At 33.2% G+C, this 21,242-nt stretch overlaps 1 protein-coding gene across 2 annotated transcripts in view; it reads left to right on the top strand.

Moving 5' to 3' along the window:
• Nucleotides 1-14,001, top strand: part of LOC143054239 (uncharacterized) — a 28,023-nt gene extending 14,022 nt beyond the window's left edge. The window contains exons 6-8 of one of the 2 annotated variants that reach the window (XM_076227167.1): nucleotides 5,893-6,078; nucleotides 11,868-11,994; nucleotides 13,625-14,001. In XM_076227167.1, coding sequence (XP_076083282.1) covers nucleotides 5,893-6,078; nucleotides 11,868-11,994; nucleotides 13,625-13,811 — 500 coding nt within the window. In that variant the 3' untranslated portion in view covers nucleotides 13,812-14,001. The remainder of the gene's footprint in view (nucleotides 1-5,892; nucleotides 6,079-11,867; nucleotides 11,995-13,624) is intronic. The other variant, XM_076227168.1, reaches the window with a different exon arrangement.
• Nucleotides 14,002-21,242: the final 7,241 nt, after the last annotated feature.

Below are 21,242 nucleotides of genomic sequence, written 5' to 3'. Positions count from 1 at the left end.
ATGATTATCCAAGGTATTTAGTCATCAAGTAAATTGGTCCTCCTTTACATGTAATACAATTTGTAAGTTTCCTATTTGTACAAGGCACAATTTTCTTTTTGTCCAATTTAATCAGAACATCACATCATCATCATGGAATAATGCTGCACGCCCTATTCATCATTTCCAAAAACAATAGCATAGAATAATGAATTGATCCATTGTTTCACAATTTGCGGCTATAAAAAGTGACTCAGTGACATCTATATTTCCTATGCATCAAAGTGAACATGTAGCAGGCTTCATATTCTAAGTGGGAATCATGGTCAAACCAATACATATTCAATATGATTCTACAAAAAAAATATACTAATAAGACTAAACTACAGTCTGTAGTACGGTAGAGTCCATAAAATGGATACCCGAGGGTATACAGGGTCGTTATGATAAAAAAAAAAACATAAAATGTAGAAAATGTAGAAAATTTCTTGATCGACATGTTTCGGTGCCGAGGGCACCGTCATCAGGATAAAAAACAATACATAAAAGCATGATGAAGTACAAAATCGGGTTGTTAAAATTTAATAATAATAATAAATATATAATACTACATGGATATACATTGTACAATAAGAAAGTCAATTACAATAACTGTATTTACCTAGATAAAACTAGAAATCCTCATTTGATTGACCAAATAATTCTATGACTTATACAATTCAATTTTTAAGTCCCTATTAACAAGAAGAATAACTCTTTTTTGGGGGTCTAAATTCTAATAAATGGTGTTGTCTTTGTTCCTACATTAATGATTTTTAAGTGTGACTGAGTACTTTCATTGAAGGATTAATGTCTTATTGAGGCTCACAAAATACTTTATTTGATCAATTCTTTAAAGTCATGGACATAGTTATTTCTCTCTAAAACACAACGGGTTATTTCTTTTGTTCATGTTAATATGAAATATTTTGTTACTACAAACATGACAAAGAAACATTTAAGGAATGAAAAAATAAAATAAATAAATAAATGCACTGTTACTATATTATAGAGCTAATTACTTTCCCATTGTCCAGTGCATATAATGAATAAACCTTTGTGATGTAAATATACTGTTCCAACATGTCCAAGACTTAAAACCCTCCTAGTTAATGTTTGAAATCCTTGAGTTTAATAAATTTTACATCTTTTGTTTTACCCTGTATACTTTTTACTTATCACAGCTTGCATTAAATAATGCTTTGCAGCTCATACAACACTTTTTTTATTTGATTTAGTTATTTAACCAATTTTATTTTAATAAATCAAAATTCAGACAACTTTTAAAATATGCATTTTTATATCCAAAATAATAGTACATGTAGTATATCCTGCTGTTTCATACATGTATGTCATATATTTCTTAAATTATAATTTGTTTTGAAAAAGTTATCAAAATTTTGAAGAGGACAATTATATTCATGATAATTTGTGAACATCATTATAAAATCATCTTCAATATACCCATGACGGATTAAATGTCATCCCCAAGGCAATAAACTATTGTGTCTTAATTTGTATATTAGGTACATCATGTACATCATGTATATTAGAATTTCTGATTATTACCTATCCAGTGTTAAAATCCTGATTATTACCTATTTTAATGTCACATTTGCATGGTCATGCTCAGTAAATACAAATATTTTAATTATTTATTTTGAATTTGAATACAAATTTTTTTTAGACTAAATTAGTAGACATGTACATACATGACATACAATGCAGTTAACACAGTAAATTTTATGACAACTTACTTGATAATACAATATCTATAAAAAAATATTTTGAGTTTCATTTATACCATGTTAACATAAAAATATGCATACAGATAGATTTTTTTTATATGTTTTCCTGAATGTTAACATAAAATATTTACGTAGAAAATGCAAAAAAATCTGCAGTCAGATGTGAATTGAATTTGCACAATGTGTTAAATCAACTGTGTTTAAATTGACAACTGTTTATGACTCTGTGCATGTATAGGTCAGTGGCAGATCCAGAACTTTTCATAAGAAGGGGGCCCGCTGACTGACCAAAGGGCGGCGGATCCAGTCATGCTTGAGTGATTCCCTATATAATAATCGACCAAATTTTTCCCACGAAAGGGGGGGGGGGGCGTGTCTGGATCAGGCTATCGGTCACTAAAAAGGCCATCCCACTCAATAAAAGTTTACCAATGCCCCACAGGTTAGAGTATAACAGTAAGAGGATGAAGATCAAGAGTAACCTCTTTTTTTTTTATTCCACTCAGGGTGATGTATGCTAAATAAATAATAAATAAGGGATTAAATGACATACACATATTAATAGTGGGAGGGGAACGGTGTCCTTTGTGACTTTCAATGATGCACAACTTTAACAAGCTCAAAGCCTAAATTGTCCATGGAACATGCAACTATGCACGAGTGTGGTGATATAGAATGTCGATTCTTAGCCTATAGATCGGAGTATCTCAATATTTGTAGGATAAACAAACAGCTGACAAATGTGCACAATTTCCCTTCAAAATTATGGATCCATGATTATTCGATAGACATGCTTTAAAATATTGTTAATTTCTACTAACTGATTGTAATTTCCAGCTCAGATTATTGTACATGTGGTCTAACATCTGTAGTTACCTGTGTAGAAATATAGGTGTCAGACCACCAATTAAAAATCCCGATCTGTTCAACCAAATTTTGCAATTTTCACAGCTTTCTAAATATTTTACCTTAAGTTTAACTTCATAGAAACCAGGTATATCCTGAATTGTACATGTATCAGCTTTCTACATGCCAATTTTCACCATACCTTTAAAGCCTTCTTACAAAATAACTGACCTTCAAACAGAGGTACTCCAAAAAAAACTGGTTTTCTGGAAATCTAAAATTAGTATACTATGGAGCGCATTAATCCTCAATTTGTAATGCAAACTCATAGACAAGTACATTTTGGCTCAAAATGATCAAGATATATTTCTCTTTCACCAAAAGTTTCATTTCTGCAAATTTGTTGGTAAGTTTAAGTAAACGAGGACATCAAAAGCACTATTTTGTGTCAGAGTAGGGCTACTTTTACATACGTTCTAAATTGGAGGGAGTAATTGGTGGTCTGACACCTAAAGAGTAAAAAAAATTGATCAGAAATCTTTTGTTTTGTTTATTCTTAATCCTTAGTCAATTTGAAGTTAAAACAACCTTTCTGAGCATAATGCAACTCATATAACAAATTTTACAGCTCAATTTAAACTGACTGTAGTGTAAGCCTTTGATTGAAAATACTTGAAAATCTCATTTTGGACTAGAGGAACATAAACTTTCAATATCAAGATCAGTTTTTGTTAATTTTTCCTTGTTTGTTCTACTGCTTTAAAGACTTTCCACAATTTTTACAATGAGTTTAATAAAAATCCAAGGTATTGAAGAGTCAAGGAATATTGACCCCCCTTTTTTACACCTGGTGTCAGTAATGGGACCATTAACTGATCAAAAGTGCAGTCATGGTCATTTAACTGTTTTATTTACTATCAGTCAATAAAATTTAAGGTATAAAACTTTCAATTGGGATAATAAATGAGATTTTTGTGAGTTTATGCAGTGTTTATATCAGGCTATGTTAACTGCTATATACATGGTATGCCGCAATGATATAAGGGGTAAAAATCAAATAATTTCCTCAAATCTTCATGAAGACAATTTTTTTGGGGTAGTAATCAACCGATGTTTAAATGTTTAACACCACAGAAACAATTTCCTGTGCATTTATAACAATTTATAACATTTTTTATATGAAAGCATATTGTCAGGGTGGGAAAAGCTAAAAATAGCACACATTCAGGTTTAAGGTTCTAAAATTGCAATATGTGACTTTTTGCTCCAAAAAATATTAAAATGTGGGTACTTTTATTTCAAATGATCAGTTTAGACCAAAAAATCAATTGTTTTTCTGAATTTTGGGTTTCACCGCATTTCTCTTAAAGGTGTCAGACCACCAATTAAAAATCCCTATCTGTTCAACCAAATTTTGCAATTTTCACAGCTTTCTAAATATTTTACCTTAAGTTTAACTTCATAGAAACCAGGTATATCCTGAATTGTACATGTATCAGCTTTATACATGCCAATTTTTACCATACCTTTAAAGCCTTCTTGCAAAATAACTGACCTTCAAACAGAGGTACTCCAAAAAAAAAAAAACTGGTTTTCTGGAAATCTAAAATTAGTATACTATGGAGCGCATTAATCCTCAATTTGTAATGCAAACTCATAGACAAGTACATTTTGGCTCAAAATGATCAAGATATATTTCTCTTTCACCAAAAGTTCCATTTCTGCAAATTTGTTGGTTAGTTTAAGTAAACGAGGACATCAAAAGCACTATTTTGTGTCAGAGTAGGGCTACTTTTATATACGTTATAAATTGGAGGGAGTAATTGGTGGTCTGACACCTAAAGTTTGCCGACCTGAGGTCCGGAGTTGTTTTTTTTGCCGACAAAAAATTAAAGAGGGTAAATCGTTTACGGTGAAGACTTGTTTTACGTTTTTAATTAAACTTGACAGATTTTATTAATTATTTTTTTAATTATCGGAAATGTCCCTCGGGGAGTAATTCGAATTAAAACTGTTTTATCATGATGTACAATATTGGTAACTTAGTCATAATTAAATTTATTTCAGGTACACCCATGGTACATTTTCTATTCCGCAGAATTTATCATAACTTTTTCAAGTATAAATTTGAATAAATCAATTATCATCTTCTGAATCTCATTGACATTCTTCTGCAATAATATTAAAACTCTATTTTTAACGAAAGCTTTTGGTATTTAAAACCAGTTATGAACCGAAAATGTTATAAAACAGATATTATAAAATAAAAAGTAAGGATACCTACATGATTATTTAAAGTCAAACGCACATCTATCAAAAATGAACGGACAATGCTACGGCAATATACGGAAAACGACAAAAGACAAACAACGATCGCAAAATAAATGAATAAACAGCAAACAAGTTAACAACCACACAATAGACCATAATAGTATAAGTTATGGACTATTTCAAAACTATATCAAATCTTGAGAGCCGGGTGAGACGTGATTTTATTTTCGTGATCGACTACCGTTACGCTAAAATATTTGAATTAAAAACATTAACCGACTGTATCCACCTATGAAGTGTTTGTTTTAAATATTAAACGACTGTGTCAACCTTTTATAAGTTGTAATAAACATTTAATGACTGTGCCAACCTTTAAAAAGTTGTAACAAACATTTGTTGACTGCATCAACGTCTGTGCCAACTCTAAAAACGTTGTGACAAACATTTGTTGACTGCATCAACGTCTGAAAAGTTGACACAAACAAAGTTTAACTGTCGCAACTATAAAGGGTTGGGACAGACATTATGCAACTGCCACAACTATTAGAAAGACTGTAATAAATATATTTTGACTGTGCCAACACCGTAAACCACTGCGACAGTTCTGAAATGACTGTTGGTAGCATTTTTTGACTGTCACAACCCGTCAAAAAGTTGGGACAGACATAAATTAATTGTTGCAACGAAATATGACAGATTTGACAGTCATCACTAGTCTTTCACAGACTAAGACAGTCATACAACGACTGTTACTGGTATGGACAGTTGTTTTTTCGTCCAGTAGTGTAAGATCAGATCAAAGATCCATACAATAACCATGATAACTATCCACATATAGATATGCCATAAATTTGTCGGATTTGAGAAGACTGACATTTCCGAGTCTGACAAAGATTGTAATATAATTTAACCCGTACTGTATATTATACATGGCAAGATATCAATTTTCTAGGTGAACTACGCTAATCAAATTTATTTCTTTGTATTACAAATGTCACATATATTTCAGAAAATGGAATGAGGTCGAGTTTGGTACAATATTGGAGTTTTTCGCAGAATCAAAGCTTTACAAACTGTTCGAATCAGAACAGATTATTACTTAATTCTAGTGCCTGTCAATATTTCGCACATAACCTAACAGTTCCTGCTTGGACAAATGTTTTTAGAGAAGAAATAGAAGTGGAAAAAACAATAGGTAATTTTTTTCTAGTCTTAACTCAAATGTATCAATACTAGTCATCCTTATTGTATAAGCGTCGTTGTTTCATTTTGAATAGGAATCAATGTACTTCGGTTCATTTTATGGATTTACGTTTTAACAATTATTTTCCATAGGCGGTTAATCTTCCTTAGCCTGTGTTCTGTTCATCAGGAACTCAATCATGTTAGAGAGATAATGTTAACTTTTAGATAAGGGTTATGTTTGCAACGGTTAAGTATAAGTGATCGTAAAGCTTTATTTGTAAAATTGAGAATGGAAATGGGGAATGTGTCAAAGAGACAACAACCCGACCAAATAAAAAACAACAGCAGAAGGTCACCAACAGGTCTTCAATGTAGCGAGAAATTCCCGCACCCGGAGGCGTCCTTCAGCTGGCCCTTAAACAAATATATACTAGTTCAGTGATAATGAACGCCATACTAATTTCCAAATTGTACACAAGAAACTAAAATTAAAATAATACAAGACTAACAAAGGCCAGAGGCTCCTGACTTGGGACAGGCGCAAAAATGCGGCGGGGTTAAACATGTTTGTGAGATCTCAACCCTCCCCCTATACCTCTAACCAATGTAGAAAAGTAAACGCATAACAATACGCACATTAAAATTCAGTTCAAGAGAAGTCCGAGTCTGATGTCAGAAGATGTAACCAAAAAAAATAAACAAAATGACAATAATACATAAATAACAACAGACTACTAGCAGTTAACTGACATGCCAGCTCCAGACTTCAATTAAACTTACTGAAAGATTATGATTTCATCATATGTACATCAGGCACAATCCTTCCCGTTAGGGGTTTAGTATCATACCATCATAACATATATGAGAAGAACATAACCCGTGTCATGCCAACAACTGTTTTTAGAATAAATGTGTTTAGTTCCGACGCAAAGACCTTATCAGTGACTCAATATTAACGCCAAAATATGCAATCTTTAATGACTTGACAACAGTATCGTAATTATATCCCTTCTAAATAAGTCTATTCAAAGGTTTTTTAAGTTTCTGAGGTGAATACTGACACCTTTGTGCTTTATAAAGTATATTTCCATAAAAAATTGGATGTGAAATACCTGAACGTATAAGAAGTCTGCATGTTGAGCTATATTTACGAATAATGTCTTTATACCGATGATAAAATTTAGTAAATATTTTGACTAGTTTGTGATATCGAAAACCCTGGTTTAATAATTTTTCAGTAATACATAAATTTCTCTCGTTAAAATCTAAAACATTGTTACATACACGAGCGAATCGTACAAGTTGAGATATATAAACACCGTAAGATGGTGACAAGGGAACGTCACCATCTAAAAACGGATAATTAACGATAGGAAATGAAAAATCATCCCTTTTATCATAAATTTTAGTATTCAGCTTTCCGTTAGTGATATAGATATCAAGATCGAGGAAAGGGCAGTGGTCATTGTTAGTATTAGCTTTATTTAAAGTAAGTTCAGCAGGATAAATTTCATTAATATACATACTGAAGTCGTCATTATTGAGAGCCAAAATATCATCCAAATATCTAAAAGTATTATTAAATTTGTTTATCAGATGTTGTTTTGATGGGTCTTTGCTTATTTTTGTCATAAATTGTAACTCATAACAATACAAAAAGAGGTCCGCAATAAGTGGTGCACAGTTAGTCCCCATTGGAATTCCGATAATCTGACGATATACGGAATCCCCAAAGCGAACAAAAATGTTATCTAGTAAAAATTCAAGGGCATATATAGTATCAAAGCATGTCCAATTAACATGGTTTTTTTGTTTATTGCTACTATATTATTGTAGTTTGTCTTCGTTGTTCATTTACACCATAACACTTGTATAGTTTTATTCCCGTTTTCTTCATATAATTCAGTTTATTACGTATATTAAATCTGTCAATATTGTTTAAAACGAGTCATAATTGCTTGCATGCAAAGATTTTGGACGTCGTGAATTCTATCGACGGCTCGGTCAATCGCTCAATATAATTTTAATCACGTACTTATCGGGAAACAAATATTAAGACCACACACTGATAGGATCGCCTTCATAAAATATATCCAGATTATTTTGCTATTATTTAGTTCACAATCAAGTTATCGGAATGTCGATTTATAATAAATCTTGATTCATTTAGTTTTGTGTATATATATATTTGAGGTTGATAATACACTTGTCTGTTTGTGCACAATGTAGGCACATTTCCTAATTTTACCCCTTGAGCAAATTACTAATATATGTTAGTGTAATAGTTTTTGTAGGCGACAAACTCGAAATACTCAAAGTATGTCTATCTGCAATCACTACAAAGTCGGAGACAGGGGAATATGTTTTAAAGCAGCAACGTCATATGACTATTTTGCTAGTTACCAGTTACGCTTTGATGACATGTACCAACGGGTCTTACATCATCTGATGTATTTAGGTTACACAATAGACACAAAAGACAATTAACAGTCCACTGTTTAATACTAGTCATTGGGTACTCAACAATGAGTTAAGCATGTTACACGAACACGAATGATATAATACAGTGCACCATGGACTGCTAACTCTCCATAATTCCTGAGTTCATGTCGGGTGTTTAAACATAAAGTGTTGCTCAATATTTAGTTTTATGTGTAATAAGGCTGTTTGTTTTTATCGATGTTGTATATGGTACAATTCACGTCATCAATTTCTTTCACTTTTTTATTATTTAAATTTGATATTCTCTCTTTAAATAATTGTCAATTAAATTCGTGCAATCCTAAGCCTGACAAACTTGTTTTGTGAACTTATTTAGTTGGAACATAACCCCTATATAAAAATATAAAAACTTCTTCATTTGAAAAAAAACGATCATAATATGCTGGACCCGAAAACTAAGTTTGGTGAAATAATTTTGTTATTTTCACGTTTCTTGATCGATGTGAGAAAAATATTTCTCCTCACTAGTGGAAAATCTGTTCTCGGCAAAAAATTGGTCGAAATTTATTTGTGACTTTGAAATTTCTTGGTTTCTTCTGATTTTCCTATTGTGACGCCATGAACATAGGCGGCCATGCCTAATGACGTCACATAAAAAGTACACAACTTTCTCGAAATCTTTGAAAAGGAAGGATACAAATCATAAGAGAAACAGATTCCACCACTATAACTCGTGTATTACGGTATTTCTCCACTTATATAATTATATAATTTTAATTATTTAAAAAGCCCGACAAGCCTCGCGCTTTTAATGTTAACATTTAACTGTCTCGAGTGGAAAAATATCGTAACACACTTGTTGCAGTTGTTGAATCTATATTTCTCTTCGTTTAGAAAAAATCTGTTAGCAGCAAATGATATAGTTGTGACTTTTTTTTTTGTTCCTTCTAACTTTTCAATGTGACGTAATGGAAACATACGACCATGCTTCATGGCGTCACCTATACATATCACATTTTTGTCAATTTAATCTTTTAAAAGAAAAAAAGAAAATCATAAGAGAACAAGATTCAACCAGTATTATTCGTGATATTCCTACACTCTCAACAGTTTAATTTTGTAGATTTAAAAAGCTCGGCAAGGCTCGCGCTTTAAATATCAAGATATCACTCTCTCGAGTGAAGAAATATCGTAACACACTTGTTTTAGTGGTGGAATCTATATATTTCATGTCGTACATACCGCTAAATGTGTTCCTCCTTGAAATAATGGGTATCTGTTTTTCTTGGTGGAAGGTAAGATGAAATCCTTTATCATAAAATGTAGTAACCCAAACCATTATATGAAAAGTGAAACCTCACTTAGCCCATCTTTTAGAGAATTACAAGCAGGAGATACTGATAATCCTATTACCTCCAACAAATGAGGATATGATTTCAATTGATTTTACAACTTGAAAGTAATTGTTAATTTTGATAAAAATTATGTATGAAGATTATAACAAAGAAAAAGAAATTGATGTTGAAACTAGGATTTTTATCTCACGACATCACAGGTACAACTAATAACTACCAAAAACTTTCGGACAATATCAAACAAAACTTCAAATAATATTTGATCATGTTCATATAAAATTATTCTTATAATTGATCATTTACTTTGTTATGTTTTGGTTTGAAATACGGCATTGAAATAAACAAAAAAGACTTGGTATATAGTATATCGTAACACACTTGTTGCAGTTGTTGAATATATATATAGGGAAGATATTTTTGGTTCTTCCCTCGCCGAGATTCGAACCCATGCTATTGTGACACCAAATCGCCTGCACTGCAGCCGTCCCGCTAGACCACACGACCACCTGGGCTCTCAAAAAAGAGCTTTCGGTGGGCATGTGTTACCTTTCCACGTCAGTTTTAATCTAGCGGCGTACTACAGTACATGATATATAAGGCATGAAGATGGTATTGTTACAGATCAGCTAAATTATCTATAGTAAAGGATCCTACAAATTAATGTAAGATACAGTCACAGAAAATAATTATATTCATAAGTACGTCTGAGTCAGTGACAACCCTACAACAGATGTATCCATCGGATCGCCATCAATGATGGTGATACATGGCTGTGTACATAATGTATATACAACTCGTCTAAGCATTAACCCAACAATGTTAGATCTGTAAATTTGCTTTCGCAAATTTTTGGTTCTTCCCTCGCCGGGATTCGAACCCATGCTACTGTGATATCGTGACACCAAATCGCCTGCACATTTAAATTACATGAATTTGTAGGATCCTTTACTATAGATAATTTATCTGATCTGTAACAATAACATCTTCATGCCTTATATATCATGTACTGTAGTACGCCGCTAGATTAAAACTGACGTGGAAAGGTAACACATGCCCACCGAAAGCTCTTTTTTGAGAGCCCAGGTGGTCGTGTGGTCTAGCGGGACGGCTGCAGTGCAGGCGATTTGGTGTCACGATATCACAGTAGCATGGGTTCGAATCCCGGCGAGGGAAGAACCAAAAATTTGCGAAAGCAAATTTACAGATCTAACATTGTTGGGTTGATGTTTAGACGAGTTGTATATACATTATGTACACAGCCATGTATCACCATCATTGATGGCGATCCGATTGATACATCTGTTGTAGGGTTGTCACTGACTCAGACGTACTTATGAATATAATTATTTTCTGTGACTGTATCTTACATTAATTTGTAGGATCCTTTACTATAGATAATTTAGCTGATCTGTAACAATAACATATTCATGCCTTATATATCATGTACTGTAGTACGCCGCTAGATTAAAACTGACAAGGAAAGGTAACACATGCCCACCGAAAGCTCTTTTTTGAGAGCCCAGGTGGTCGTGTGGTCTATCGGGACGGCTGCAGTGCAGGCGATTTGGTGTCACGATATCACAGTAGCATGGGTTCGAATCCCGGCGAGGGAAGAACCAAAAATTTGCGAAAGCAAATTTACAGATCTAACATTGTTGGGTTGATGTTTAGACGAGTTGTATATACATTATGTACACAGTCATGTATGTATATACATATATATATTTAATTTGAATATAATGTATATGAAAAAAAAACATCTGGTGCATACAGTCGGGTATATTTGATGAATCTATACTTGAGGGCAGGAAAGTAGTAATATGTATAAGGGTTTATAACCAAAAAATATTAAGTTTTGTTCATAACAACGGTCACTCAGTTAATATGTTGTTTTTTTTTCAATAAAAGACAGATACATTTTCCAAAAAAAAAATCGTAACGATAAGTACTTAGTATAAGAATTGGTTCATACTTGATTAAGAAAAATAAAGATCAATTTCAGAATTATTTACTGATCATGAGACAAAGTCACATTTGATTTGTTTATCAACAAGTTCAGTGGTTGGTGGAATATTAGGTGCATGTTTCCTGGTATCTGTGTTAGCTGTATTGATTGTATGTAAAGTGAGGTGAGTTAAACATTTGTTGACAACAAAGCTTAATTTTGTGTATTGTTATCTTAATGAAGAGGTTGTGTTGCGATGAATTAATTAAAAAGGAAAAAAAATTGGTTCACATTAATCTCTAATTTTAGTAAAATCCTCTGTAGAAGTCTAAACATGCATTTGGTGCTGACTTTAAAGACTACATGTACTAGTATATGTTATAATGGAGAGTTGTATATTGCAAGTTATGTAAAATATTTGATGCATATAGAATACGACGATGTAGTGTGATTGCCAATACGCCATTCTGCATACATGTATGTATGTATGTATGTAATAAGAGATACTGTTATGCTCATTTGCTATGGTGTATGCATGTTTACATGTATCTCCTGTAGCATGTATGTTCATGGTATAAGGTCATGTTCACATTAACCTATACTCGGTGTTGTGCTAGTTTAATTCAAAAGTAACTAAACACATTTACGTTCCCATTGATAAAACTCAATGTGTACATGTATTTAAATAATGTTTTGTCTACATGCAGTCGATAGTCAATGAAGGCCTTGTGTACACAAAACTAGGCATTTATAAAATTAATTCTACCATGTGTATTTAAGGAAGAAAATATTTTTGAAAAAAATGATATTGATAACAATTATTGATAAAGTTCTTTACAGAAATATTCGTTTAAACTTAATATATTTATTTGTTATAAAAAAAACCTTCACGTAGCTTTAGTAACCCCTTATCAAGTCTCAAAGCAGCATCATTGCGGAACACATAATTCATTTGAAAAGATCGTCTCGAATCGACTGCACGTACACAGGAATATTTGCCACTGGTCTTCACTTAAACAACGATTCACTCATTAATGCATTACCATTTAAAACAATAGATAAGATAGAAATGTTGTGATTCTTAACATCTCAATCCTTTTTCTTCGTCTGTAAGCACGCTGCTGTACCGTACCTTTTATAATGCGTAATCGAGCCATCTTACGTGTTTTTTAACTACTGCAGATCATCAAAATGGCTTTGTTTTCGATGCTAGCAATCCAATAATTGTTTTTCAATATTTAACACTATAACGTATGTGGAAACTAGAAAAAATAATTTATCATCTGTTTGACCAGAATAATTTTTATCAAATTAGGGATCAGAATATTTATCAAGGAGAAATCCATCCTCCTTTTAACAGGTTAAAAGTCAAGTTGTCGTTCTCTAACTGCTAGAAAAGTTGTTCAAAGTTGTTCAACATATTTTCAGTCAGTTCTACTTAATGAACATTTAAATGACATTTAGTTTACAAGTGTGAACAAATCTTATGCACAGATAATTGAACAAAGTGTATAGATGTGAAAAAATTTAATGTGAAACTAGTGTACGTTAGATTAAACTATTTGTAAACATGTGTACTGTACATGACATTGCGTTTGGTGTGAACACGACCTTAGACATATAGCTCAATCCAGATAATCTGGGGAACTTGTTTGAAAGAGTATAAGCTACAGGACCACAACAGATGCACCCGGCATCTGAATTGGATATTTTTCTGGAGATGTATATCAAACACATTTACAATTTTTTTTTTAACACTGTTGCAGAATATGAACAACGGACCTGTTTCATGTTTATGTAAATTTACTTTATAGATCAAAGGGAATGTTTCGAGAGTCGAACACTCGTGATTACGAAGATACTCACCGTGAAAATATTCAACAAACAACATATGAAGGCCTTGACAATACAAATGAAACGAGTTTGACAGCAACACCAAACCAAACCAGTGTCATTGATGAATTCAGTGCACCAGTTTACGAAGAAATGAATCAATCTTAAGGGAAATATGATATCAGAATAAGAAACTATCAAAAGACAAATCACCAAATAAAAATAAGATATTTTTTGTTGTCGACATTGAAAGAAGTTGCACAGATATTGGTTTTAATCATCGATCAAATAATAACAGTATTAGAAATTAAAAGAACAAATCAAACATTGTAACTTATACCACTTGACATAATGTAAAATTTAGAAAATATATAATCTAGAATTCAAATCTATCAAATAATAATTCCTCATTTTACTATTTATAAAATTGGATATGTTTAAAAAATGGCCAGATTTTTAAAAGCCAGGTTATAGCTCCGAACGGTGAAACTTTATAAATGACAATTAAACGTACAACGGATCATACGACACTACACCTGTATGTTATTACTATATGAATTCCATTGATACTGAACTAGTGTTAGAGTGTGCCTCAAAACTAGTAAGTAGAACAATATCAATATACGAATGATATTGGTATAGATTTCGGTTACAAGATATCTATTTTTCTCTCGAATTACATTTAACATACCATAAGTTTATGAGAGATGGTTTTCGACTGGGTTTCGTGATAATTCATCATAGAATAATGTTGCATTGGATTTTTTTATTTCGTCTATTTCTATATATTATTCGTTTAAAATTAAGAATGGAAATAAGGAATGTGTCAAAGAGACAACAACCTGATCAAAATGCAGATGACTGATGTCTAGTATCTTTAAAAAGCCATCAATAATAACAGGTGGGCAATTGATGTCATATTAGCAATTATTCTTCATCATACACACAATCAGGTACTGAATCAGAAAAGTGGACGATACATCAATTGTTTTTTGTTTGTCATTAAAATACATATATGCACAACAATACTTGGCTAAAAATCAAAACTTCAGACGTGCGTTTTTTATTTAAAATAATCATCTGAGGCATTCGATTCAAACAGTGGAGCATTTACAGTTTGTTGTTAATATGACCCCGTAAAATGATGACATCACTAGAAAAAACTAGATGACGCAACTTAGCAGAATGTATTGCGTTATGTTGGCAAACAGTTATTTGTCCTAAAAATCAGTTCAAGTGTTAAAGCATGACCACATAGCAAAGTGTAAGTCATGATATAATCAGTTAATAAAATATTCCCTTCTCTTGTCTAATTTTACTAACAACATCGCATAATATGCTCTCCGCCTACTGTGATCTTCCTATGCAGGAAAAAAAATTCTAGGCACTTATTGTTCATGTTGTTTTGTTTGTCGCTTCAACTTGCACGTTTTATGCCCCACCTACGATAGTAGAGGGGCATTATGTTTTCTGGTCTGTGGCTCCGTTCGTCCGTCTGTGCGTCCGTTCAGGTTTTATGTCCAACCTACGATAGTAGAGGGGCATTACGTTTTCTGGTCTGTGGCTCCGTTCGTCCGTCTGTGCGTCTGTTCGTCCGTCTGTGCGTCCGTTCAGGTTAAATTTTTTGGTCAAGTTAGTTTTTGATGAAGCTGAAGTCCAATCAACTTGAAACTTAGTAGACTTGTTGCTTATGATATGATCTTTCTAATTTTGAAGCCAAATGAGACTTTTGACCCCAATTTCACGGTCCACTGAACATAGAAAATGAAAGTGGGAGTTTCAGGTTAAAGTTTTTGGTCAAGTTAGTTTTTGATGAAGCTGAAGTCCAATCAACTTGAAACTTAGTAAACTTGTTGCTTATGATATAATTTTTTTAATTTTGAAGCCAAATGAGACTTTTGACCCCAATTTCACGGTCCATGGAACATGGAAAAGGATAGAGCGAGTGGGGCATCCGTGTACTTTGGACACATTCTTGTTTATATTTATATTTTGCTCTTCTAGACTTGGTGTTGTTAATTTGAGTGCTTATTTCAGATCATCCAAATTTCGTAAAAAATGATAAAAATAGTATTCAGACATGTGACTGGCTTGCTTGCTGCTGGAAACCTTTTCCTCTCATATCAACGTCTACATATTTTGTTTTTTATCGTTAAATTTTAAACAATTTCTCTTTTAATACACTATCAATGTTTTACTATGCTTGAAGATCGGATGTACATTTTGTGATGCTCTGGAAAAAATTAGTCAGACATTGAGAAGTTAAGATTTTTTCTTTGATCGATGCCAAATATTCTGAAAACCCTCCATACAGTGACACTCATTGAAGGCCTTAAGCATTGTTTCTCAAGATTGTCTTGATGTTTGTTTATTACGCTAAGCATTGCAAAACTTCTTTTAAATCTCGAGTTTTCATCAGATTGTAACAATTTGCAAAATATAAAACATATATTTTAGTCTTTCATTCATAATTGCGAAATCGACCAATAACTGAGCCAGTTTGCTTTTGCATCAAAACAGTTTTTCTTCGTTTAGACATTGACTAGTCTGATAACTAGATTGTACAGAAATGAAAACTGATATAGAATATTTTGAATATGTGAAAATACGGATAGAATTTCTGACCTTTCTACAGTGTCAAAATCAGGTATCAACGACATAGGAACTGAAGACAATGTTATCTTGCAACCCTTGTCATTTAGCCAATTATTTTTAGGTATTTTCGTTTAAATGTAGGCGATAAACCATCTGCGTTTGTAATCAATAAACCATTGCGGTGTTTAATGTCCATTTTGTAAGTTTCTATGATAGAAATCCATCGTGCAATCGTACCTTCCGGGTTTTTGAAATTCCTAAGCCACTTGAGTTATGAATGATGTGTACGCAGCGTTTTATCCAAATAATTTCTCTATTGGCTCAATGAAACCACGACCAATACCAATTCACGGTTTGTGGTACAATACTGTTTTTGTGCTCTGGGTATTTTTGGCAGGAAAACGCGATGACATGTTCTTCACAATTATAATTTAGCGAGAATATTCCACAGAACAGCTCCTACACTGTTTGGCTACAACCAGTATCTAGTATGGCAGAGACTTTCCAATAGAAATCAAGCATTTGTAAATTATTCCTTTTCAGGTTCCTGTATTGATTGAATATCTTCAGGATAAAATTTAATGCTTTCTGCAGGGACGATATGTCAATTGTTTTTTTTTAATTCAGTTTAAAATTCGACTCTCTAAAACACTGACATACGGTTTTCAAATTATTAAAAACATGTTTTTAACTATTTCCATAGATTATTATATCATCTTGATACAAAATGTAGCAAAGGAAAAGATGCCATTATAAAATACATAAAACGTAATTCATGAGTCAGCTGGTTGCTGCAGGAAATTTGCACAAACTCATCGGTTTTGAAAGAAACTGATACAAGCCCTTGTATATATAATTGGCAGTTTTGTGTTTGTCTTGTTTGCAAATTTCGATTAAAGAAGACATATCGTATCCTATGAGAGCGTGATCATCTGGTAGTGTCAAACATGAATGGTTTTAAACAACCCCTCCCCCAAAAAGAATAATTAATATTATTATTAGAAATACATATAAACATTTGGTGATTAAAATATAGTGCAATCACTAGAATACATGATTTCCATCTAAGCATTAGCAAACAGAGGCGGCAGACTATATTTGTATCTCACAGTCACTCACAGATCCGGCACACAATTGCTGCACAGTCTATATATTTAGAAAGGATCTTGCTAGTAATAATTCATTATGGTCTTGCAAATCAAAATTATTTCAGTGCGTAGTCACCTTACAATATGATCACCTGATTATGTTAATGAACATAAAAAGTAAAATCACAAAAATACTGAACTGAATCAATTCGGAAAGTCCATAATCACATGGAAAAATCAAATAACAAAACGTATCAAAAACGAATATAAGACATTCCTTACAGTCTTTTTCTGATCTGCAGTCAATGACTTGGAATATCCTTAAAAATGTCAAAAACTGTTGTAAACTTTTACATAAAGGCTGTGTACAATACCCATACAATCTCTGATCAGGGGTGTACTTTTTTAATGCAGGGATATCACACAATCAGCTAAAGATAAATACATTTCTGTACAGTAACTCATGAGTGTGTATTTTATCCTTATTCAGATGAAAATAATTGCCATCTATTAACCAGGCAAACATATTTATAAGAGAGGTAGGAATACATGGTAAAGCTGTTGGAATACTTAATTTTGACGGACAAAGATAGCAATAATTTGAAATCTGGAACGAACCTAAATTGATTTTCACATGTTAGTCCAGCGGCTACAAGCATATTTTAGACGAATTGTGCACATTCTGCTACAAGCATGAAATTTGACATAGACCTCCTCAAGTATTACTCTTAAAATTCAGATAGAGAGGCATTTGAAAAAAAATGTCTCACTTCCGGTAAAATCTAAAATGGCGGACATCATACTTAAATATGCCAAATATCGAAGGCTTGTATGTGAAAAGGTGCTATAATCATGCTACTGTCGTAATATTTGGTACAAACCTTTGTTTTATACTACTTTTGGATAGATTATATTGATTAAATGTCTTCAAAATCTTTACTTCCGGTAAAATTTATTATACATTAAACAAAAATAAGACTTTTTCATAAAGGGTAATTAAAATGTGTTTTAAGGTATTGCTGCTATCATTATAAAACTTTCTTTGGTGAGTTGCACGGATACAATGCATAGGACAAAGTCTGTAAAACACCTACTTTCGGTAATGTCCAATACGGCGGACATAGAAATATCATTTTTTTCATTTTCAATATTTTATTTTTTTTTAAAGTTAAAGAAAAAAGAAGTTCTTTTGTGCAGGTCATCACATTTTGGCCTCAACATCACTAATTCTCTATTAGGTTTAACATGTTTTCTTAGAAAATTAACACTTCCGGTAAAAAACAAAATGGACCTGGTCCTAAATCCATCTCAATCCATCGCTATATCCTTGTTGTAGAGTTTTGGATAGATTTATTAAAACAAAATAAAGTCATTAAAGTACTAAAACATTTTTAAAATTACTACTATTTGGCCTCAAATACATGTTACTCACAATCACCATCACAAGCCACAGGCACTTGTTTCTATCCATGGGAAGACCCACTATCAACGTATAATGTAGTGGGTCTTCTCGTGGATATAAACTAGTGCCTGTGCCACAAACACCCAAAGCTGTGCACGGGAGACCCGAAAGCTCCTCACAAGATGATGAGGCCTCAGGAAAAGTTTCTTACAAGGGTTCCCATGGATCCTCTTTGTCCCTTCGCCATCCATTAGGGCCTGGACTGGGTACTATAAGAGCCAAATCAAAGCTTGTCGCCTTAACATCCGCCTCATTATATTGCACGTTGCATCACAAACGAGATGAGTTCAGCTTCCCAATTGTGAACTTTCAATATCTATGCAGCAACATTTCAGCAGCGCCTGCATATAGAGTATATATATCCAAATTGAGACGACATCCCCGCGCTTGTATTTCCTATCATGATTTCCTACGACGTCGCAACTGCAATCCCCTCCCCTTTTTTTTTGATACCATCTACCGAATCAGACTATTTACCGAGCTGGTAATAATGTGAGCAACACGGCGAATGCCAGATGCGCAGCAGGATCTGCTTAGGAGCACCTGAGATTCTCCCCAGTTTTTGGTGGGGTTCGTGTTTCTCAGTCTTTAGTTTTCTATGTTCTTTCTTGTGGACTATTATTTGTCTGTTTGTCCATCTCATATTCAGCTATGGTCATGCAGACTAGACCAAGTTGAGGGAATATCTTCAATTAGCCTTCCCTTTTTCACAAATACAATGTAGTTAATTTTGCTTGATTTTCCCCATCTGATAAGATCTTATAGTAAAATCACGGTTATTTAGGCTGATCAATCATCATTCTAATGTTAAAGTCACATCTTCAAAACCCATTAATGTCTCCCACGCGGTCTTTTTTCCTTTTCAATCAAACAGAGAACCGTATCAAAACCGATAAATGCATGGATCACAGGAAATGTGTGTGATAACTCGTTGCCTAGTAAGTGCATTTGAAAGGTCATGGATAGATATTTATCTAAATCTTTTTGTCCAACCTAACACAAGCCATAGTTCGTCTACCACTATGTCACGGAATAACGAAACAGTATTGACAGCATCATCATTAACGACTGTTCGAATCATGACTCGTTTAAGTCCGTGTTTCACTGCATCAGACACATGCACCATGATGCTAGTGTCAGTCTCTTAATGAAACACCACTATGTGGTGGATAAGCTAGGCATTTGTTGCTACAACTACCATATACATCCAAGACTTCAATCAGCTTGTTACAGTTTCAAGGGGTTTCTTAAGGTAAGGACATAATACTAAATCAGCATACTCGTTAGGAAACACCTTGAAACTGTAACAACAGCGGATGTAATCTCGGATGCGATCATAGACAATAATTTGAAGGCTGCTACAAGAAGTAAGAGCTAGAGGAAAGGGAATGCAAAGACGGATTCAAGTTCAAAACAAATTCCTCAAAATTGACAAAGTTTTTTGAGAAATGACATCAATAATAAAGAACTTTATAGTTTTTATTCACAGCAGCTGGCTCAATAAAATTTTGAGGAAAAAGTTATTAAGCAAAATTTCTCGGGTGATGATGATGTTTCAAGTTTAGCACCTTATGTTCACATGAAGAGGCTGACACTAGAATCATGATGCATGTGTCTGATGCAAATGAGTCATGATTCGAATAGTCGATACTGATGTTGCTGTCATTGCTGTTTCGCTATTCCGTAATATAGGAACATACGAACTTTGACTTGCGTTTTGCAGTGAAAAAAGCTTTAGATATATACCGGCATGTCTATCCATAACCTTTAAAATGCACCACGCATTGAGCGAATGAACGCTTGCTGGAAAAGGAAAAAAAGACTGTGTTGGTGACATCAATGGTGTTTGAAGATGTGACTTTAGAATTTAGAAAGATGATTGATCAGCCAACATCATCTGATATGGATTTTATAATGTCATTAATAGAACGATAAATTGTTTTACTGTAAGATCACGCTAACTTATCAGATGGGGTAAAGTAAACAAGAAAACATCGGTTTTTGGAGGAGGAAAGACTAATTGAGGCTTTCTTGGCCCATGACTCGGTCTAGTGTTTTCCAGCACATAAATCGTGCAATATAATATACCATGGCTGGTGTGAATGAGTAACAAGCTTTGAATTGGTTTCTTTGCTAACTATTCCAGACTGTATTGATTGTCGAAGAGACAAATATGATCTATAGGAGCCCTTTAGAATAACTCCTTGTGAGGCCTCTTAATCTTGTCAGGAGATTGTACATTATGAAAGTAGGAAATGATCCTACGGTCTTTGTAAAATCATAACTCCAGTGCACTGCTTTATGTACTTGTGGTGGCGATTGTGAATAAACATGTATTTGCGGCAAAACATTAGTAATTCTAAAGATGTTTGAATTCTTTAGTGACCTTATTTTGTTTAATCAATCTATCTAAACTCTACATCGAGGATACAGAGTGAGGACTCATTTCTAAAT

Source organism: Mytilus galloprovincialis, chromosome 12 (assembly GCF_965363235.1).
Source record: "Mytilus galloprovincialis chromosome 12, xbMytGall1.hap1.1, whole genome shotgun sequence".
Classification (NCBI taxonomy): Eukaryota; Metazoa; Mollusca; class Bivalvia; order Mytilida; family Mytilidae; genus Mytilus; species Mytilus galloprovincialis.
This window is presented reverse-complemented; position numbering and strand designations above follow the sequence as displayed.